General features: G+C 43.6%; 1 protein-coding gene across 1 annotated transcript in view; it reads left to right on the top strand.

Moving 5' to 3' along the window:
- Nucleotides 1-20,068, top strand: part of EGLN3 (egl-9 family hypoxia inducible factor 3) — a 29,847-nt gene extending 9,779 nt beyond the window's left edge. Inside the window, exons 2-5 of the mRNA XM_065636959.1 lie at nucleotides 11,996-12,115; nucleotides 14,045-14,181; nucleotides 14,862-14,935; nucleotides 16,297-20,068. Coding sequence (XP_065493031.1) covers nucleotides 11,996-12,115; nucleotides 14,045-14,181; nucleotides 14,862-14,935; nucleotides 16,297-16,334 — 369 coding nt within the window. The 3' untranslated portion in view covers nucleotides 16,335-20,068. The remainder of the gene's footprint in view (nucleotides 1-11,995; nucleotides 12,116-14,044; nucleotides 14,182-14,861; nucleotides 14,936-16,296) is intronic.
- The last annotated feature ends 3,057 nt before the right edge of the window (nucleotides 20,069-23,125 follow it).

Below are 23,125 nucleotides of genomic sequence, written 5' to 3' on the forward strand. Positions count from 1 at the left end.
CCTTCCCTTTCTGATTTCCCATAGGGAATCTGGTAGAAGTGGTTTGAGAAGTGGAAAAAGAAGCAGCTTCACTGTAAATGCTGTAACATGTCCTGCGTTAAGGCATATAAACCATGGTATGTGACTAGATGTGCACAAAGAGAGCAGGGTCCCCCAGGATGTATTGATAACTCTGTTCCTTACAGTGTTCACCAAAGTTTCTGCTTCCCTAATTGAACTTGTCCTCTGTCTTCCGATGTCTGTGGAGCCTGTGCCTGGTGTCTCTGAAGCAGGCCAACAGGAAGGGTCACTGCCTGGTTAACAGTTTTACAGACTTCCTCTTCACGGAGGAGCAATAAGAGGATTTGCAAATGACAGTCCTCCTTGCCAAGTTTACTGTAATTCAACATCTGATGGTGGCCAAAGGCTGAAGTGTCAAGGTTGTGCATTTTACCATTATGTTTCTCGGTGCATAACTTGACATCTGGTGACCTTAGGGCTCAGTGCCAATCTGACACTCAAAGTGAAAATTTCTTGGCAAGGATGAAGATTTAGTTGACTTGCTCTTTGTTTCTTTATACTTATCTAAGATGTCTGCAGCTGAAACAAATACTTTTTTTTTTCTTTCTTAGTTTACTTTTGTCTTTTGCTGGCACTTGATTAAAAACCTGTTTCGCTGCTTACATAGAAGCTATTGCTGCTAATTATAAGCTGTATTAGTACAATATGTTGGCTACTGTTAAGAAAAGCACCAATTGTCCCAGTGGTGACCATAGCTATGGGCAGGCATAGGACCTGCTTCACCCCCACCTCTAAATACGCATATATATCCCTGTAGCTCTGACTTGCCACCACATATTTGTACTGCCTTCTCCCGCCGCATTTCCTGCGCAGAGGAGCACTTGAACCCCACACCTCAGGTTTCTTACCCCCACCCACAGCCTGTCATGGCTGGGCAGCCACCATCTGTCATGTCCACCCCAGGGAACAGGAGGGACAAGGACAAGTGCTGCTTCCTTTGCCTGCCCAACCATCCATCAACCTGGGAGAGCAGCCCCCATCCAACCTCCAGCTTGGCTCACCTCTGGCCACCCCGGTGGTGGCTCTGAGTACATGCTGCTCTTGTCAGATTGGCTGCCAGAGAGGAAAGGTTTTGGAGAGGAAGAGGAAAAAGGAGGGAGCAGAGCCAGAAAGACCACTCCAGGCCTTCTGCATCCTCAGGAAACATCCTGAACCCACACCAGAGAGACCACCTCCCTGCTCAACAGTTGCTGTGCTTCCTGCAGAAACTACCTTAAATGCTGAAGAACATTTTAAGACCCAGTCCTGAACTGGGTCTTGAGGAACCTCCCGAGGGCCGCAGTTTCAGCGAGGTGCAGTGGGAATGTCTGGGTAAGGTTCCAGAGGGGACTGCAGTGGCGCAGGGCGGCAGATGCGAGTGGGGCTGGAGGGGCAGTTGGAGTCCAGGACATCCTTCGGGCATGGTGGTGGCCCTGTGCATGGCCACTGCCCTGGCCGGTGGGCTGAAGCTGGTGGCAGTGGCCGAGATGCAGCCAGGCTGTAGGGTTGGTCTCTTCTGTCAGGTGGTGGCAGCATAAATCCGTGGGAGAGTCTTGACCAGTGGGGGGAAAAAAAAAAAAAAAGGAAGTGGGAATCGAGCAGCCAGTGCTCAAATCCGGCATCTGATATTTCCTTGCAGCTGGGTTTAGGACCAGGCTTCCTCGTCTGAGCTGAGAGCTTTTGTGAATAGCTTTAAGATGTGCAAATGTAAGGCTGGAGTTCAATTCATTGTGTGCGTGCATGTCTGTGTTTATGCATGCTTTCTTTGTTCGGAGTTGCCTAGTTTCTGTCTACACACATCTTACTGGTGTAAGTACCGACTGTGTAGATGGTGGGGAGGGCAGGCACTACAACACTTGGAAGGATTTTTTTTTTTTTTTACTATTATTCTATTGCCTGACCTTAGAACAGGTATATAGTTACATTATTACAAAATTGCTTTAAATTTGAGTAGCTTGTTTCCCCTCCTGCATGGAAGGATGCTGTGTCCCTGTAAACTCATTTGTCTGCTTTAATTGCACTACACTAGAGAGATTGTACACGTGTAGTCAGAGCAGTACAACTTTATGTGCATGCAAAGCCTTAGAGGTAAAGACTACACATGCTGTTTAAGCATAGCAGAATTTATTTCCTATGGGAATTTATTATAGGTAATTTTAATGAGTTTTACCCATAAACATTAATTTACACAAAATCCTATGCAGGCATGAATGCGCTGTTAGCTAGGCAACGTCCTCTGAAAAGGCGATGGGGGAGTAAAAAGACAATGGGTGAGTAAAAAGATGGGTGGGGGGCAAGTGAGATGGCTTTCTTCCTAAGTTAACATAGGAGATAACTGGTCTCATCAATTAGCCTTAATTTGGTGCTACTGCTGTGATAACTAACACTTGAGAGCCCTCTCTCTGTTTATATAGCGCAGTAATGCACTATATAATGCACAGCCTTAGAAGCCCAGACAGCTCAGACGGTTTTGGGAGGACCCTGGAGGCGTATTTGGGGTACCCGCCAAGTGTGACAGTGCTAGTGAAAACCCTGCTTTCCTCTCTGGCAGCAGAGAGAGACTTACACTGAGCCAAAGGGGACAATGAAAAACATCTCCCCGGTGTGGTGCTGCCTCTGCCGCGGTGGGAGCGTGTGAGGACATGAGAGGTGTCCTGCGCGGTGGTGGTGGCCCCAAGGAGGGACCTTGCTGCATCTGCTCGAGGTGGTGGCTTGGCATCTCCTGCCTGCAGGCGCCCCCCCGCCAGCGTCCAAAGTGAAATGCTGATGGGCAGCATGAGGGGTGCTGTGGACCATGTGTGAGCTGATAAAAGTCTTGTGGGCAGCGCTGCTCAGTCACTCTGGGCCCACAGGCTAAAGATAAGAGTAACAGTAAAAAAAGGATGTTGGCCAGCTCAGGCAACTCAGACACCAGCAAAACAGTTTGTCTCTGCTGTGGCCGTCTTTCCTGACCTTTATTAATGCACCCATAAGACCATCAAAATACATAGAGTTCTTTAAATGTTGCAGAAAAAAAAAAGTGGTGTAATCCTCTGGATGATTAGTAGCAGAATTGAAAAGGTCTTAAGTACTGACAAAGAATGAAAGGCTGGAATATTTAAGGAACTATAAAGTTACCTTTCTGCCACGCAGATGAGGATATTCTGCAGAGGATGTCTGTGCTGGTTACCATGCCTTTATTTCCTGCTGAGAACGTGAACATACAGGGACGGTCCTTACAGATTTCCTTAATGAGCCTGCACTTACTTACAAATTTGCTTTTCTGTGGGGGTGGCACTTGTCACTGTGTCCCCTGGGACTCATTACAGGGAATGCCTTCTCTATTTGCATCAATTGCTTGCAATGCTTTCTCCTTAGTGCCGCTCCTCCAGGCTGGGTCCTTGGGGCAGAGGAGGGGACTGAAAGAGTTTTCTGGGTGATCAAAGATGGCTTCAAGAACAGGCAGAAATAATCCTAAAATTGAATTAAACGGAGTATTTTTTTTTTTTTTAAGTGTGGGAAATAAGCATGAGTGCAGCAGGAGGGGGAGAGAAACCAGTAAGAACCAGAACAGAGAAGCGCCTTGAGCATGTGTGTGCGGCAAGCGTGGGTTTCCCCCTCTTTCCTCCACAGTCTCTCTGTGAAGTGTACTCTGGAGTAAAGTTTGCGTTTGATCGCAGATCGCCTCACGCTCCGCACGTAGCACTGTCGTTCAGCCATCATCTCGCTGGCCGGGAGCCAGGGCTCCGCGGCGCAGGGGCGGGCGGTCCTTCTAAACTGACACAGCCTTTATTGATATATTGATGCACTGTGCATGTTTACAGCTGCTAATTGGAGACTTAATCTGAATATCCTTGACTGAACTAATTCACTGGCAAAAGCCTTTTAAATTTCAGGTCCTGCCGTGATGGCATGCCTGCTCTTCACAGCACGCTAATCTCTTCTGAAACTGTGTTGTCTTTGTGTGCGTGCAAGGCACAACAACCGAGTAATGTTGCAGCCTAAAACGTAGTTTTGGGTCAGAGGAGGATGTAAAATAAAACTCTTACCTGATTTTACTGTTGTAGAAGACGAGAGAAGCACCAGGGAGCTGGAGAAAAGCATTAATTGACATACATGCAGAAATACATAGATTAATTAAGCGTACAAGGAAGGGGATTAATTAAGCGTACAAGGAAGGGGATTAATTCTTCTTATTATTAGAAGAGCCAAAAATGCTCACTGCAAGGACAGTTGTGATCCTATGGCAACTTTAGATTTGGTTCCTTAAATTTCAGTATTCTCTTTTCTCCTGGCCATGCCCAGAGGCTGAACACAGAATTTGGGTGGTGGTCTGAAAGCAGCAGCTATTATTTTACTTGGCTTTTAAAAAAAAAAAAAAAAAATAAAAAAAAAAAATTGCAGGGTAGACAGCATACAGAGGAAAATGAATGCCTGGGACTCTCTTTTTCCTACTAGTTGGGTCTCTCTCTTGAGAAAGGTGAAGAATTTCTCCCTCAGTCAGGTGCTTTCGCAGTTTCCTGAAGTGCCCCTTCACTTTAGGATCCCAGGGAGTATCCAGCAACAGGGGACAGCTCAACAAAACTCGTCACTGCCTCCAAAGCCTGGTTCGCAAATGCTCCCTATTCCCTTGGCAGTCGCGGGCGGCCACGGCTGACGCGAGGCACGGCTGTTCCATGCCGTCCCACTTCACAGCAGCGCTGCCCTGGCAGCCAGCTGCAACTTGAAGGGCATCCAGATTTTTCTCTAAGTGGGTGTTCTGCTAAGAAAAGAAATATGAAATAGTCTCAAGCTGAAGCTGTCCTTCACATTAGTAGGACTCTTCAGGCCATGAAGAACTAAATTTTATTGCCAACCACTAGAAAAGCTTCCTAAGCCCCATCACAGATTCATTTCATAGGGAGCTCATTTTTTAAAGCAGCATCAGTCTGTGATCTAGCTTCCTTACACACGGATTCCATAAGGTTTTCAAATCTTGTTAGGGGTTCCTCAAGCTACCACTGGATAACGTGCCAGTCATCAACAGCTGTGTGGCGTGGAGATAATCGATGAACAGGGCTTTCATGGGTAGTTATTTGTTTCTACCCTTAGTTCTAGAAGAAATAAGCAGGAACAGCTTTCCATCTTACGGTAATTAGAGAAATATCAGGTAGCAATAGCCTTTTGGTTGGCAAGCAAAGATAAAGCAGTATCTTTGCATCTTTTTCTGGCAGATGAGAGCTGTTCTATTTCCCACAACCCACTCAGGCTGTTCCTCAAAAAATTCTCCAAAATGTGCCTCTGTGCACCTAGAAACAGTAGTCAAGTTACAAAGGTGCATACGAAAACCCAAATAGAATAAAAAGGGAGAGATGAGGTTTCCAGTTCTTGGAAGATCTGAGCCTGATGATCAAGGTTGCATACATGCAGGGAGAAGCAAGTACCAGACCACCTAGCTAAAATGCTATCCACGGAAACAGGATTTTTGTACAGTTATAAGTACTTTCCCAGCAGGAAGGTTTTTTTGTATGGCATTTTTTGCTTGTTTTTTAAATAAAACATGTGGTGATGGGCATTGTGAAAGCAGGATTGTGCTCCTGAGATGAGAAATTTCAAGAATTAATGTATTTTCAGTTGTGCAGCTGAATCTCTGGCCATGGAAATTTCTTCTCCTTTCCTCTCAAATGTTCAAGGGTGCTGATATAATACAAGAACAAGGAGTAAAAGTAGCTGTAATCGTGTCAAGCTGTTCAAGATGTAGTTCTTCAGAGGCGAATCACCTACTAGTACAGAGTTCTATCAGTCTTTCATATCTTGTTTGCCGTGGCTCATTTGGACCTTCAGTAGATGCTTGTCACTTGCACCCAAGGAACATTTGTTGTCTAGGACTACTTCTGCAAGCTCATGAAGGAAGAATTCAGCCAACTCTGCTTATAGCTGAGTTTGTGGCATTGGATCTGCTTTGTGTTTTGTGAGAGAAGGTAACTCCCCTAGGGTTTTTACTATTATTTCTGTTGTGTTTTTTTTGCTTTTTAGTTGTCTTCCATTTGGCTTCTGTTTAGGCCTCTGTATGAAGATGAAAGTTGAGGCGAAAAGGTACAGGTGTCTTGCGCTGCTGGATTCCAGCCCTTTCATCAGTGTTTCTTAATTTCTAGAAATAGGCTCGTTCCTCGCACAACCTTTCCCCTCTCTTGCCTCCACCTCTAAGCAAGAAGCTTATCAAAGAGGAGATTGCTAGGTTTAGCTCCATAAATCCAACAGCTGTTTGACTGAAGACTGATGATCAAGTTATGGGTGAGGAAATGAGTTACTGGTTTCTCATGCAATACTGCCACTGAAGCCCATTTCATGTTTTGCATGACTGAAGCAAGCACAGTTTCACTCCCCCTTGGAACTGGTGATTCCCTTTCCAACAGGCACAAAGCTCATGTCTCTGATTTTTTTTTTTTTTGGCATTTTAACATAAATGTTCTTCCCTCTGTTCCCTCACATCTCTGCAGAGTATTAAATTAGACCAGTTTTCCTAGTTCATGCTTTCGTATAGCAGTTGAATGTTTTAACTTTCACATATTCAAACAAACTAATATTTAATAATGTTCATGAATATTTTATATTTAACCATTATAAGCTACATGGTAGAAAACACTTGGGCACAATTGGGTGCAACAAGAAAGTACTTAAGAAACACCCCGTTGTGCCTGTGTGTCAGACAAGCCTCAACCGAGAATCTCTTGTCTTTGATCATGAAATGTCAGACTACTCATGTTCTTTTAATGTAGAGCATGCTGTGTGCCTTTCCCTTTCTGGCTGTACAGACTGTGCACATCTACAAACTAAACTCAGGTTGAGTAGAATATGCACTCAGACCTAAGTCGATCAAGTGAAGCCTGGTAGTCCTAATTTCCTAAAGTCTGGTCAAGTGACTTTTGTTTATGCTCACTTCAGAACTGAGAACCACACATTGGACTGAAATTTGGGAAACTTGGAAGTGTGTAGGCAAATAAAAATGCATACGAAAGTTGCAGTTGCTACAGTGCCGTTAATTCTTATTAATACCTTGGGTGACAACCATCATAGTGATGTTGTAGATCAGAATTGCTTTGTTTCTATATGGTACCTTTCATCTAACAGACTTTACAAGTAATTTCTGAATTTAACTATTTGACATACACAGACATGATCTACACCAGAGAACAAAAGTAGCAGCTGTTCAACAATATAGAGGACAAATCTGGTGCAGAAAATGGAAAAGCACATTGTGGAGTCTTTAGCTTAATCTGCAAGGGTGGTTGCTGTTGGCACGATAGAGTTACGCAGGTCAGAATTTTCCCTGCTGGTTGCAAAGGTCATTCTAGTTCTGAGAGGAAAATACGATGCCGGTATAGGGTTACAATACCACCTATACAGTCTGCACGAGGAGCACACTGGGGCCCTGGCTTAGTGCTGGCAGCCATGGAGAGCATCTCCTCCTGACCTGCCGTCATCTCGGCTTCCTATTGAGCAGCACTCATTTCCACTTACCAGTATGTCCTAGCTGAGGTATTCTCTGCAGCATTTTGTTCCAAGTATCGGTCCACTCCAGCACTGCTTATTTGATGAAATGTAGCAGAATGATGCCTCACAGCATGGTCCTGGCTATCAGCTAAGAGAATTTGTTTTTCTCTTTGCTAGAAGCACTGAGAGGCAGAGAGAAAAATCCTCTTTATGGAACTGTTGATTTTTTTTTTTTTTTTTTTTTTTTTTTTTTTTAAATCTGCGTCCAAAATTTGCTAGTGTCTTGCATTTTGACTTGCAGATTTCTCTGGCTGACTTGAGTGTAATACTTAAACTGAATGATGAATAACTTATTTTTGCAAGCTTCTGTGCAATGCGGAGTTTACTGATGATTCCTGTCTCCTTACTAAAGCTGGTAATTACTGCTTGTTTGATGGTTGATGGTTTGGTGGTTGATTTGCACCCTCTTGGGAAACCTAACATCTCTGAAAATGACAGTGCAGAAACTGCAGTCTTGACGATTTGCTTTTCATTTTCCAAGTTTTGTAGGTTCAATTTATGACTGACTAGACCACCAGAGCATTGGTCTTCAGACTATGCAGTGTGTGACTGCAAAGGCATGCATCTGTATATCAGTTTTTAACCATTCAGCTGTTATTTAAGACAAATTCATCTATTTTAACTTAAAATAAGGGGGTAGTTTTGCTGGAATTTGCTCTGAGTTCTTACAGTGGGAAGGTAAGCCAGATCAGAGTCATTGTAATGTATTTTATTGCAAAAAAAAAAATAGTTAAATACATTCCTGCTCATTACTGCCTGCTATAGTTAGTCTAGGTTTGGAGTTGGTTAATGAAGTGAGTTCTTCTGGGCAGAATAGCCAAAAATGTATAGGAAACATTTTTTACTGACACTCCACTTGCTCACCTGGTAAATGGTTTGATTACTGTGATCCAGCCTCCAGCTTTTGTCACTGGCCTGTGCAGTAAGCTGGCAAATACCAGTGTTCACCAATTACTTAAATTAAGTCTGGGTCATGTATCTCATCTCCTGTTTCTTGTTTGCTTCGAATGAATCCAAAAGTGGTGCTAACAGCTGGAATCCCTGCTGAGGCCAGCCTGATCTGCTCTGGAGCTGCTCCAGCCAGTGCTCTGATAAAGCTTGATATCATTTCAACAGGCTCTAGGAGGACCAGAATGATTTCCCTTCATTGTTTAAGGTTTCGTTCAAACATTTGACATACCAGGAAAAAAGATATTTCACTTCTGCTTTTCTTCCTTCACTGCTGCTACTAGAAAACTTTTTTTTTTCCTCTTTTCTTAAAGGTAGGCTGGAATGTGGTCAGTGCTTTTGGATTCTGTGGGAATTGTTCTACTTCTTCATCCCTAGAGACTCTGTGCATTGCAAAAGGTGCAGGCTGTAAATAAATAAATAACACATCAATGTCTTGGAGTAAAAGCACATGTTCTGCTAAGAGAACATATTATGGTGGGGGGAGGAGGCTGGGGAAAACTCTAGCCTTCTGCCCAGATTTTAGTAGTAAGTAAAGCACCCAAATCCTTTTAAGGATCAGGCTTGCAGTCTACTATTCTTCAGCAGCTTTTTGATTGTGGCATTAAAAATAGTAGTAATATTGGATTGATATCTTTGTTTTTTAGGCAGTTCGGTAGACTTGGAGTAATGTCTGCTGTCCAGAGAGATCTCTGCTGGCTGCAGAGATGAGCCCCCCGTGCAGCCTCCCTCCCTGTCCATCTGCTGGCACCGCTGACCCCTCTCCTGCTCTCCCAGCTCCCGGGGCGGCTTTCCTCAACATACCAGGAGGAGGTTTAGCAAAGAAGGGTTACTATTTTATTTGGTCAACCTAATCCAGCTTGCTGTGCATGGGATGAGTGAAGGGTGTACCTGCATGAGCTGCTGTGCTAGCATCTGGGATGTGGGGATGCACAAGGGTGGTTTTCCTCCCCAGTGAGCGTACAGCTCCCTTGGACCGTTCCTACATTGCAGTTAGAGCTAGCTTGTGGTTTCCACCAGGCTTGTGCCCCTAAGCCAGGCTTGTTTCCAGTGCTAGGCTGTAGACTGGCCCTTACTGCTGTTATCAGGTTGATAGTGAAATGTAACTTCAGCTGTGGAGCAGAATGACAACAGAGCAGACGGGACCTACGGGAAGGCATTGAGTCAACCGCGAGGCATGATGGAAGAGGGGTTATTACTGGGAGCTAAAGGTACTCACTCTTGTTCAGCATAGTCTCCTGCCCTTGGTGGGTCACCAGCACTGAAGCAGCTGTGGCCTGAGGTGTCGGGGTGAGGAGTGGGCTCTGGTGACTCACTGCTGCCTGCAGGTGCCATTTGTTGGTGCTTGTAGGGAGGAAGGAAAGTCAATTCATAACTGATGAGATGCAGAGCAGTATTTTCGCAGCTGTATGTGTGCACCCATCCAGACTGGCCAACTCCTGTGAATAGACTTTCATTCTTGGTAGCAGAGGGTCCAAGGGATCCACTGCTCTGGCTGGTGGTAATTTCTGTACCGCTGTTTGGCACAGTAAAATTACCTTTGTGATTAAAGCAGCATGTGCTATATATACTGTCTGGTCATGTGTTCCATGAGGACAGGATGGCTTTAGCATGTGCTAGGAAACGGAAAACAAGACCCCTGGGGTTCCTAGATCAGAATTTCAATTGCTCTTGGTAAAAACTGTATTGTCAATCTTAAATGCTATCATCTGTGCTTGACAGATTATTAGGTGCAGGTCACGCAAATGGTGCACAATCGCATCCTCGTTCTGTGGAATAGGCACGTACAATACTCTTCTATCCAGAGTTTGGACCTTATGGTTTAGATGGATAGAAAACTAGAGGGTAAAAATCTGGTTCAATGGTTGGGCTTAGAGGGTGATGGTTGTATTATACCTAGAGGCTGGTAACAGCAAAATGAGCACCACAAGGGTCTGTCATGGGACCTGACTTGTTAACCACCTTTTTCAGTAACCTGAAGCAGATGTCAGAGTACACCCTCATCAAGTGTGGAGATGACACCAAATTGAGGGGGAACAGCTAATGCACTCAAGGCCAGGGCTGCCACCTAAAGGGACCTAGATGGGCGGGAGAAACAGGCCAGTGGCAACATTTATGGAATTAAACATGGACAAATGCGAAGTCCTGCCCCTGGGAAGGAAGAGCCTCTTGCAGCGGCACAGCCCGGGGGCTGCCAGGCTGGGGAGCAGCTCTGCTCCACAGGAGAGCCTGGGGACCCTGGTGGTCTTGGTGGGCAGTGAGCTGGACATGAGCCTGCAGTGTGTCCCTGCATGACAAGATCCAGGGCCACAGTCACGGGAGCAGCCAGTAGATTGAGGGGAGTGACTATCGCCCTCACCTCAGCCCTGAGGAGACCACATCTGGACACTGTGTCCAGTTTTCCAACCAAACTTAGCCCATCATCTCCCGTCACTCTTGCTGTTAATACTGGCAAGCAATGAAAGATGTCGGAGGAGTGGGAAGAAGACTTCAGTTACCACAGCTTTAGGGGAGTAAACTCAGTGGAAGGTGACTAGTATTGCTACCAAATAGTTCCAATAGTGAAGAAGTGACTCTGAGAAAGAGATCTCATACCCTACCAGCAGTCTCACCTGCTCTTCCCTGCATCCTGCTTAGGCTGCTAATGGTGTCAACTCAAGTTTAATATGTTTTTGCTGTAAAAACCCTTTTAAGACCTGTTGACTGTCAAGTGGTTTGGAGTAATTCGTCTTAGGCTTATCTCATCTTTCAAGGTAAAATCTAAACAAACCATGAATTAAGTGATTGTGTCAGCAAGTGGAGATGATCAAAGAGAGAAGTATGCTTCTGAAAACTGTTTGGTTAGTTCTCTGGCTCAGTCTGTGAAGGCAAACATGCACTGCCCTCTGCAAACACAGCACAAAGGCATTGCAGGTTTTTGCAGACTTTACTCTATGGACTTCTACCCATACTTCCCGGGTATCCTCATTTTGTGTTGGATTATAGGGATGTATATGACAGGGACTGGATGATATGAATAGAGGAAGACAGTGGTAGTAAGGCATGACATCCTGGGATCACTTTCTACTTTCATTATGACTGGCAGATCACTTTTGCAATGACTGTTCAGCTTTAGAAACACTAGCAAACTTTAGCTGAAACAGCCTCAAAGTCACGCAGCTTGTAGAGAACAATAAGCTTGTACCATACATACCAGTGTTCTAGTTTGTTTTTGTGGGTTGTGGTTTTTTTGTTGGTGTGTGTGTTTTGTTTTTTTCTTTAGTGTATATACTGTGAAATATGAAGGGTATTTATTTCCAGTTTGGAATTTCACACTGACTCACTCAGTGAGAGAAGCTGTGCAAAGATACCTTCTGGTGGTGTCGTCTGTAGGTTTTGGATTGCTCATTTGAAAAGCGCTAAGCCAAACTGGTGGTGGGAGGATGCTTAGCACAGAAAAACTGTAGGTGGGCATCTTGCAGAATTTGTTTTTTAACAATCTTTATCTTTCATTCAGGCTATGGTCGCTTGCTATCCTGGAAATGGAACTGGGTATGTTCGGCATGTGGACAATCCAAATGGTGATGGGCGCTGCATCACCTGTATTTATTACCTGAATAAGAACTGGGACTCCAAGGTGAGTAAGCCACAGAGTTGAGACAGAACACAAATGAAAAACTACTTCAGAAACAGAGCTCTGGAGCTGTCAGTTGCTTCTGTGAACTCTGGTGAACTTTTGAACAGCTGGTCCATTCTTCATCTCTACATTTATTTTCTTGGTGTTTATAGCAACCCTTTGGAAGTAAGAATCTGAACTGTTTCCTCATCATTCTCTCTCCCATCCCACACACATACTGTTTTGTTGCTACGGAATGAAGCTTCTAAGTGCTGGACTGCTGGCTCTTAGGCTTTGTTTAGAAGAAAGAACAATGAAGCACTAGAAAGAAAAACATAATCCACTAAGGAATAAGTGGTTTCTGGGAGGAGAATAAAATCATAGCCCAAATTTGGGACTTAATGTTCTTGATGCTGTTCCTTCAGGCTAACCTGCAGAAGATCTTCAGGCAGTTGCCTTAGTAGTTTTCTTACTTAGGAAGTTATGAGGCTTAGTAAGAGGAGTGAGCACATGACTTGGTTTGTCCTCTCCATCTTTTGACTCCAACAGTGAGTCTCTTGACAGGACAATGCTCCTGTTTCTGCCTGCATTACTGTAGGGCGATTAAGTCAGCCTTGAATTTACTGTACCTTTAAGTTAGAAACAAAATAAGGGTTTGTAAAATTGCAGGATGTCTCTTTACATTTCTGTTGTCATAATGTGGCACAAACCATTCAAATGGATTATCTATTGAAAATTGCCCAATATATTTGGTCTCTCTAACCTGTGTTGGCCACTTCAGGTGGATGCTGTTTAAGCAGTTGTAAATACTATGAACCCCCACAAGTAAGTTCAGATTTAGAGGCAATGCCACTGAAAAATGCACGTTGAGAAAAAACACATTCCTTTACCGAGAGTATGACAGTGAAACATCTCAATGTAACAAAATGGAGGAGATGTAGGAGAAATGCAAGTACCCAGTTTATTTTGTGCACAGAACTCTTATTCCATTAGTGAGAAAGCACCCAAGTGGACACTGAGAAACCAAACAGAAATCCAGGACACTGGTGGAGAGTATTGTGTGGGAGTGACAGTAATTTTATGCAAATGTATGCTGGAGGAGATGCAATATAACCACGCTGGCCTTTGAAAGCAACCACGTTGCTTTAAACCTGACCTAGTAGTTTCTTACTGAGGCTTGCGTGCCACGTGGAGTTGCTAAGTCAGGTCAGTGCTGGGTTGACAGCATTTTCCCTGCACTCTGTGGTGCAGCTGCAGCATAAAAGCCTCTGAAGAGCCCTTGAACAGCAGCGGGGAGGAGGCAGAGTTCATCTGCAGCTTTTGAAGTTTCTACAGTGCGTGCTGATCACCGGACTTTTTCCCTGAAACTCGTGGCACGTGGAAAGAGAGAAATGATGTGGTAGAGAAACCAGGGTATGTTATAAGTAGGGAAAAGACTGGCAGGGAAATATGATGCATTTATGAGAAGTTTATTACAAATCCAACAATAGAACAGCCTTCACTCTTCCCAGGGTGTAAAAGTTAAGTCCTGTGTGATCAGATGCAGGCTCTGACATGCCATAAGCAGTATCTGGCAATTGCTGAGAGGAGAATCTGTTCTCCGACTGGTCAGGTGGAGCACCCTGACCTGCCTTATGGTATTCCCTGGTTCTAGAGATATGACTGGGAGCTCAGAAGTTTCCCAGTGTTTGTTACAGGGCCAGCGTTGTCTTTATCTTGGTTCATTTACTTTAGCCAGATGTTTATGTTGAAACACTACAAACTGGGAAAATCAAGGTGGCCAAGAGATCTGGTGTATGGTTTTCCAGTGTTGCCATGTAGCTGTCTTGGTTATCATTAGATGTTTATTTATTCCCCATTTGCTGGGTGCTGAGGAGGGAGAAATGTCATTGTTCGCATGAATGTGTGGGTGCTCTTATGTGTAAAAAGCAACCTTTCCTTTTCTTTCAGCTGCATGGTGGAATCCTTCGAATATTCCCAGAAGGAAAGTCCTATGTAGCAGATGTTGAGCCGATTTTTGACCGGTTACTTTTTTTCTGGTCAGATCGAAGGAACCCACATGAAGTCCAGCCGTCTTATGCAACCAGGTAAGTAGCATATTTGGTACTGACATTTTGCTAGGAAAAAGCAAAGTGTCTCTTCTGCCAATATTTGTATCTAAAATTATGCCCATCGACTACACATGTGCATAAAAAAATAGCTAGATTTTGAGTGGATTTTACGTTTTTTGAATCACTGGGAGTTCTGTCATCAAATGAGGAAGAACAAGCTTGAACGATAAGATTCCTTGTGTGATGGGGATAAAAGCCCTTTTTACCATTGACAGGATAAGTCTTCCAAGCCAGGCATAGCTGTTTAGCTGGGAGATGCTGGGTTATCCTTTTGTCCTTGTAACACTATAGGATTCTTGGGGCTACCCCCTGTCAACAGGCTATGAAAAGCTGATGTGATTCAGGACAAACCCCAAGCTGCCTACAGGTGCCCCAAAACAGAAAAACATGCGAAGGTCTGCAAGCTACTTTTGTCCTCTGTTGCCAGGGGCTATGCACTCTTGTGCCTCCAAGCAGAAATTCTCACCTATATTTCTATCTTACTAGCATTTAAAAGTGCTTTCTATATTTGTCTATAAAGATGCGCCACTTGCATCCTGTTTTTTGTATCTACTAATGCAGTTTTAGTTTTTTGCTTTCTCCATGAGCATAAAACTCCTGGGCTCTATTTTAATAGCAAACGTTGAAACAAACACAAGATTTTATTTTTTTTATAGATATGCCATGACTGTGTGGTACTTTGATGCTGAAGAAAGAGCAGAAGCCAAAAAAAAGTTCAGGAACTTAACTGGTATGATTCTTTTGTAAGTCTTTACCAGAAAGAAATAAATGCATTTTGATATTTGCAAAATCGGAGACAGTCTGGGAGTAACTCTGTAGCTAGATGGGTATGACATTGATTTTCAGAAAGTTTTTTCATCTCTAATCATTAGTCAGTTATTTTATATGAAGTGGAGAAGCTGTGACAGGAGAAGATTCAGGCCTGGCCTTGGTATCACTGATGAGCATGATGGGGAACATGGGAGCAGCGGTTTCTGATTTCTCTCCCAAATGGCTGCTGAGATTTTGTCCTACCCCAGGTGGCTGCTCTAGTCACTGGGAGTCTCTGAGATCTTCTTTTGTTATTAGTGAAATATATTTTGTCTCCTCCAAACTTTGTTTAGCACAAAGTTGTGAGGATTACACAAACAGTTTCCTAATCATGTTCTGGCCAAACAGGACCTGTCTTCTATATTGATGAAGGGCAATTGGGACCTGCAGTAATGCAAAAGGGATTTGTATTTAATTTACAAGTAATTTCTGACTGGGGATATTCATAATGAACTTGGAATATATAGATTGTGAGCTGGAAGAAACTTAAGTTTATAAATATATATATAAGTGAATCTTTTGGCATGCAGTTGCTAGAGTAGCTGTGACCGTGGTGCACTTCAAGTGCTACCTGCATTCAACCGGGTCTCACAGTTTGCTTAAAGTCAGCCCAGAGGCACTTCTGCAGAAGCCTGAGAAGAGGTGACGTGACCCCAGCTTTCCTAATGGCAGCTGCACTGCCTGCTACTGTAGTGATGGCACATGAGTAATGGACTGAGCCATCCTGATGTGCTTTAACACCATACTTGGGGCCACGCTCAAAGGTTTGCTGTTTGGAGCAGTTTAAGATCTGATCTTCAGGGACTGCCTCAGGCAGCTCCTCAAAATACAGTGTGGAGAGCATTCATCTTTTTTAAAATGTGTGGTATGCAGCTTGGGACCAGCAGTATTGTAATTAGTCAAATGCTTTTTAGAACACGCTGTCATCTGTGTAGCTGGTATGCAACGCAAATACTGACTTTGCCCATGAGCAAGGAGCCAAGAGTGAAGGGGAAAAGTATCATCGATCTGGAGTCTGAAAGTTTTTTGGGCTACTTAAATACTGCATGAATCATCTTTGGTTTCAATAAGGCAAATGTACAAAATCTTGCTATATCTTCTTAACATGCTGTGGATTCATACAGCATTTCAGTCCATGTAGTGAATTCATATCATGAGTCTGAAATGGAAGGTGCTGTCCATTGAAAACAAACCAACTTGAGCTGTTTCTGAGTTTTCAGAAGAATGCTGTCAGAACCCTCTGGCTTAACTGAGTCTCCTTTTTTCGTCTTTTCAATGCAGATGCGAGGAAGAGAGAAGCACCTCTTAATGAAGACTAATGAACTGTTCCTGAACTATTTGTGAAGAAATAAGATCCCAAAGATGACTTCCATTTCCAGTGAACAAGGGCAAATTCTTGTTATGCACAAGAATGCACTGTTTGTGTCTAGCATGTGCATTTTATGTTGATGGTACTCAAGGCAGCCTCCTGTCATGCCTGCATTTGGCAGAAGGAACGCTTGTTTTCTATTTGCCTTTTGCTGGAAAAAGTAACCAGGGTTAAAAAAAAACATAGTATCACTAAGGCTAGTGGTAGTGGCTCAGCCAACTGGCTTTTGATCATTCTCGTAATCAAGATAATGATCATTGGAACTAGTAAAGACTTGAGTCTTATTTGCACTTTATGAGAAAAAAAAATCCTAGCTCAATGGGAAGGAGCTTTACAAGCTGAAAATCTGTGGCAGACTGCTAATGGGCAAGGACAAATATTGGAAATGTGAAATTAAACTGGAGTGTCATCTTATGGTCTGTCCTGCACAGGCCTGTTGATGTACTGTTCATCACTTTGCTGTGCAGAACACTGGCTCAGCTCTTCCATAGCACGACTTTCCGAACAGATTCTTGTCTACGCAGTCATCACATTTCCTGGATTTTGTTTCCTTTTCAAGAGTGAAGTTCTCGCTGTGTGGTGTGCTGCCCTTTCTGTCTCAGGACCGAGGGGGAAGAAGTTATGCATCTGTCCACAACTTTGTAAAACCATTTCCTTTCTGTTCTGAGCAGGATCGGTTGTGTGTCTTCTATTTTCATGGCTCAGCAAAGCAGCAGTTTTCTCTGAAAAATCTGGTAAACGTGGAAGGCTGATGGCACACAATGCATTGGCACTAAAGGCAAACGATACGTAGAGTTGTGTTATTTTCATGACTTCTCCATCGACTATGTTTTGTATGACACAAATATGAATCTGAAAGGAAAATATGTTTGGCAGTCTGACAAATGTATGACAAATAATGGGTAACTTTAGACTTGATTTCTATGCTGCTTATCCTTAGTTAACACACTTGTTTAACTTTGCATGCATATGCAATTTGAATGAAACAGTTCAGTTTCAATTGGCCTGTTACACTGGGTAACTACTGCTGTGCCCAAGTGGTGAGATCAGAGTTATTCAATTGGCATAGCATGTTTGGTTTCTTTTCTCCATTTTTTTTTTTTTAACTACTTAGACTCAATGAGTAACTGGTGAGCTATCTGATCTTCCTAAGCTGCTACAGCCAGCACTTACTATGCAGTTCAGAGTAGATCTTCATGAAGCTGGGAGCTGGTGGTGGATGTATTCATCACTCACACTAATTATTCTCAACCTAATACACTCACTTGTATTCATTTTCATCTCATGTTGTCAGTGTGTATGTCAGACCCTACTAAATGTTCTGAATAGGTGCCCTGTTCGGTGTCCCGTATGTTCCCGTGCCACCTGCCTGCAGAGGTGCAGATGGTCTGTCTGCACCATTGGCCACTGCACCAGTTCACCACACTGTGCTGGGTTGTCACGCTAAGGATGGGTCTGTGGGCCAGCTCTGTTACCCTTGAGCTAGGGAGTGAAAGGCAGTGTGCAATGGCAACTATTAAACATCACTGACAGAAGGGTAATGGCTGCATAGGACAGTAAAGAAATAACTTTTGTAATATAAAAAATGGTAATAGAAATGGAGTATATTTCTAAGCAGTTATGTCACTAAAAAAAAAAGAAAAAGCTGGGCATCCTTCAGCCCGTCCCTGAATTCTGAATATAAACACAGTTGTGCGAAGAAACCCCTTGTTCTCTCTGGCTTCTCCCAGAGATACAGCTATGGTCTTATGGGCTGGACTTTGTTCGGCCTGACCACTGTGCACCTTAAGAGAGGAACACGAGGGAACAGTGACACAAATACTTATCACTCAAAAGACTAGAAAGACAATCTGATAAATGTCCTTTAATGTTAGGAAAAACATTATTCCACTACAGTTGCTTTTAAGTAGCACGACATAGACTTGAAGGAAATTTAATGATAACTTGAAGTTCTCATTCTGCAGTGTTCATGTGGGAGGAGAAAGAGTTAGGGCTCTTTGCTGAGAGTGAGAGGTAATGTACTGAAAGATGGGAGGCCTTGAAAAAGGGGAGCCACGGGATTATTATTCAAAAAGGAGGGGGCAAGAGGGAGCCCAACCTGTTGCATTGCAAAGTTGATAATGGCACATAAATTTGAAACTCCTACATGATTTTAAAGGGGGCAAAGACAGCTAAAACAGAGCAGAGCAAGTCTTGCTTTGCTTTTAGAAACTGTAACCTTTAAAAAAAAAAAAAAAGCACTAGAAAGAGATGTTAGTACACATCTCACTGGAGCCTAGAACAGTGGAAAAATGATGGGGTGGGAAGGGAAAGGCTTTGTATAAAGGTTGAAAAAGAAAGGTACTTCAGTTACCACTATTGCTAACACCTGGCTTCAACAGTGGTCAGCAAAACGTGGTGGATGGAACATGGAGCAGTATAGGTTCATTTATTGTAAATAAAGTACATATTTACATTTTTAGCCAGTATCTTCATGATCTAGATAGAGGAGAGAGCAGTTCTTCAGTGGCAGAGAGCACTGTCTTTTTCTTTATTAACATATATAATTAAGTACAAAAAAGTTGAGGGCACAAGATTTTCAAACTAATTCTTCTGTTCCAGATATTACTCCATTTCCAGATCAGTGGGATGACCTCCTTGAAGATGATGTAGCTTAACTGGGTGGATGAGTGAGGTGTTGGTCATGTAGGAATGCACAGGCTTGATATTTTTGACATGAATTTCTCTTGCCTGTCTCTGGAATTGTTGCAAACTGCTCTGCAAGAATGAAATTGTCTGAAGAACTGTGGGGGAAGCAGGCTGCTGCAGTAGGGAGGGCATTTCAAGGAGACTCCCTTACTTGTGTTTTGTTTTCATGGTAAACTGAAACATCTACAGCTGAACAGCACTTGTCACCTGGTTGTGAGAAAGTGTTTTCTCTAAGGCATTTAATTTTTAGTCCACCAAAAGTTTTGTTGGGTTTTCTGCAACCTTTAGGTAATGTGCCTTCATCATTCATACCTGTGAAGATGTTACATGCCACATGTGTGTGTCATGCAAGATTTTCATTGCTTTTTAAGAAATATGGTTGCCTTTCCAAATGCAATTGCATTGGAAAAATATGCAGAGCCACCAAGCCACAGTTTCTGACAGGTGGTTTTTGTTGTGCAGGGAGGAAAAAGGCCAGGAGACAGTACTGAAAATCAAGAGACTATTTTTATTCTTAAACCTGTAACTACTGGCCTTTTGAGTAAAGTAGCCTTTAATAAATACTGTTTTCTCTAGATTACTTCTGGTTCTATGAGGAATGGCATCTGCAAAGTAATGTCTAGAAAGATCCACTCTTTCTTCCTTCTCTCTTTAAACAGTTTTAGTTCTTTCCTATTGTGTTTTTAAAAATGTTGGAATATATTATATGTATTTGTTGTTGTTGCAAAATAGCTGGCTCTAACACCACTTGCATCTAGAAGAGAATATATCTATTTGCAGGCAAATAACTAGTTCTACTTTGTGCTGTACTCCCAGCAGATATCTGAGAGTGAGTTATGATTACATCTTCTCTTGTCAGGTTGTATGCTGGTCAACAATGCTGGCACTTTGCATCAGATTGATATAAAAACACCAAGTAGTATTTTACCATACACCACACCTTGTGTTCCTGTTACTATTTAAAAAAAATAAAAATGTGGCAGGAGTGAATAAAAACTGGGTCATATTAAATGTTGTCCTGTGCAAATCTTTTCGATGTTGTGTTTTACCATGGCTGGGGTTGTGGCAGGTGGGTGCAGTGCGACACAGCTGGTGAAGGGTGGTGGCACTGCACAAAGGTGACACTGTAATCTGTGGCCACTGCTGTTCTCCATGGTCAGGGAGACCATGACGTTTGTTGCCATCAGCTTGGCATGTTTCCTTGGACACTTCCTGCTATTTTGAAGTTATTTACCTTGCTAGTGGCCCTCTTCTTGAAATGCCTATTTGTTTTCACACTCCTGTTGAACCAGATAACATTCTCATGATTCAATTGTTGTCTGATAAGTTTTATTTTTAACAGCATTCACATCCTCCCCCTGCTATGTTTGTAGCCCAAGTCCCACAGTTTTCTCCTGCAACCACAGGGGAGGCTTCTCCCCACTCCCACTAACATTGCAGTTGAATGAAATCCAGGACATTTTCACTTGTTTATTAAAGTGCTGTGAACTTTTCTGATTCTTTTGCAGCATTGTGAATAGTGGGAATTCCCATCTTCCCCCACCTGCCCCCCAATGTAAAAGACACTTTCTGTTGTGGAGGGCTTGGATTGTCTTTTTTTTTTTTTTTTTTAATTATTGAAGAGGGAAGAGAATTCTAGATCATTTGCTACTTAGTTAAGCATTTAATTCACACAGAGGAGTACTTATTGCATGTGAAGACCTAAGGAAAGCAGATGGTAAGGGTCAAGAAGAAGCTGGCTATTGGCCATCCAGCTGCCAAGGACTTTGTCATTTCTCTGAACTCTGACTAAACTTTCTCTAAGTAAATATGTTGTAGTAATTGTTATCTTACAGCTGTTTAGGGGTCTCTTTCCTCCTCCACCTACCCAAAGGGATACAGCTAAACATACTTGCACTGACAATTCCCATGACTCTTGAGAATGTGTCTGATACCAGAGGTTGTACTGAAAATTACAAAGCAGCATGACAGTGTAAGAGAGGTTAGTAAAAACTGATTTGCCTTTTCCCACATAATTTTGTCTCTGTGGAGTACTTCCACTTCAGAGTTACTCGAACTCGCATCCTCTTTCACGCAGTATAGTTTGGTTTTGGTTTTTTTTTTAATCTCTCATGTGGGAAGAGGGAATAACTTAATCTGCGCATGTGCTTATTTTAAACCATGCTGGAGATGATCAATAAGCTACACTAGGTCAACCACAGTCAACAGCAATTCTCATGTGGTGGCAAACCCAGCGAGTGCCAGTGTGCAGCTCTCGTATGCTGGACACCCACACAGGTAAATCTTCTTGCTGCAGCTGAGAGAGGGGGCAGTTTGTGGTCCCTGGTCTTAGCCAGCTCCCTGGAGACTGATTTAGCAGGAGAGGAGTCAGAGTGTGGCTGTCTAGTCCCAAGGTTTTGGGAAAGTGTTAATCTGGCTTGTTCTTTTAAAAGTCTCCTGTATGGGTGGCTGGTGAGAAGCATGGAAAGACTCTGTAGCCCAAGCTAACAGAGCTCTGAAGATCACTTGTGATTACATGCAGCTCTTCTTAGTTCTTTTAATTTTGATGTTTTCTCAGTTTGTACTTGTTGAGTGTCGTATGCTAAAACACCTCAGAGTAGCAAAATCAGAATGGAGATTTAAACTAGAGCACTTAGACGGGGAGAGACATCTCCCAACAGTAGAACCAGTGCATTTAAACAGAAGGATTTTTGTGCCCGAATGCGCCCCCTTTTTTCCCGGCTGTGTCAGTCTGATTAATAAAAAAAGATACTATGTCGCCTTATAAGCCTTGCCTCTCTCATACAGCTGTTATGATTTAGTAACTTCCAGAACTGTGGACTTAGAGCATTTCCCTGGTCCCTGATGCCCCATGAAGCATTGCTGCTGCATGATCTTTCAAACACCATGATGCTGTGTGCAGCACAGAAGATGTCTCAACTGAGTAATCATTACCCAATTTAGCAAAGAAGCAGCAGAAGGGATGGCACTACTCAGAAGCCCTTTTTGCCCTATGGAGCTGATGGTGGTGCTGTGGCAAGCTGGTTTTGTTATGCTTATTTAACAACAGGGTGTATGCTAGCAATAGGTAAGAGCAGATCTGGGCTAGCACAAGAATCAACCACGTGGCAGTGGTGAGGGCTCCAGTGTACGATGGGCAAGTTTTCCCAGCACCCTGGGGACAGCAGCTGCTGGCACTGGGCTGCTCTCTGCCAGTGTGTGCTGTGACCGGGCACATCGTCCTGCTGCTGTGGGAGAGCTCGGGGATCAGCTGGGACGTCTGATGCAGAAAGCTGAGAGTGGGAGCCCAAGCACTTATGCATTTAGGAGTTACAATGTGGAGCCATGACCACCACCTGCAGGCCATGCCTTTGCTCCTGGCAGATGGGAATGAATTCACAGCTCCTGTTGGGACACTGGGCAGAAGGTAGCAGAGCCATCATCCAGGCTTCTCTTTCAGATCAGAGCATTACACAGGTAGGGATGGGAGCTGCTTGGGAGCCAGCAGCACAGCAGTAAAAACCCTGCCCTGGGAATGAAGCTCAGTTTTGGAGCAGCACCTGTCTGAGATTTGCATATTGGGCTGGAATTCTGAAAAAAATTATGCCTATCTCTTAAGTGTGGATGTTTAGGGAAGAAACTGTTCCGGGAACTGAAAGTGTGACCTGTGGGCACTGCAGCACTGGGTACTGTAATGTGAGAATGTAAAGATTTAAATCTCTTCAGTGCATGGAAGCAGTAGAAAAGATATGAGATGGTGGTGCATATGGAGACTGGCAGGGGCCATATCCCCCTCCCGCTGCAGCCTTTGCAGCTGGAGCTGGGACAAGCAGGATCTTGTTGCCCCTCACACACGGCAGTTGGTCACCGATCTCCTGAGTGTCCCAGCAGCTCAGCTGTGGCCACAGGCACACCCCGGACCTGGCTGCATGGGATGGTGATGGCATCGCTGGTGCTGGTGAGCTTTATGGAAGACAGGGTGAGCCAACTCCTTGGAGTATCCACTGGTGTAGACAGACCTCACAGGGTGAACCACACAACCACTGGCCACCCCATCTGTAGCTCATGTCCCAC

This window comes from Caloenas nicobarica, chromosome 5 (genome assembly GCF_036013445.1).
Source record: "Caloenas nicobarica isolate bCalNic1 chromosome 5, bCalNic1.hap1, whole genome shotgun sequence".
NCBI lineage: Eukaryota > Metazoa > Chordata > Aves > Columbiformes > Columbidae > Caloenas > Caloenas nicobarica.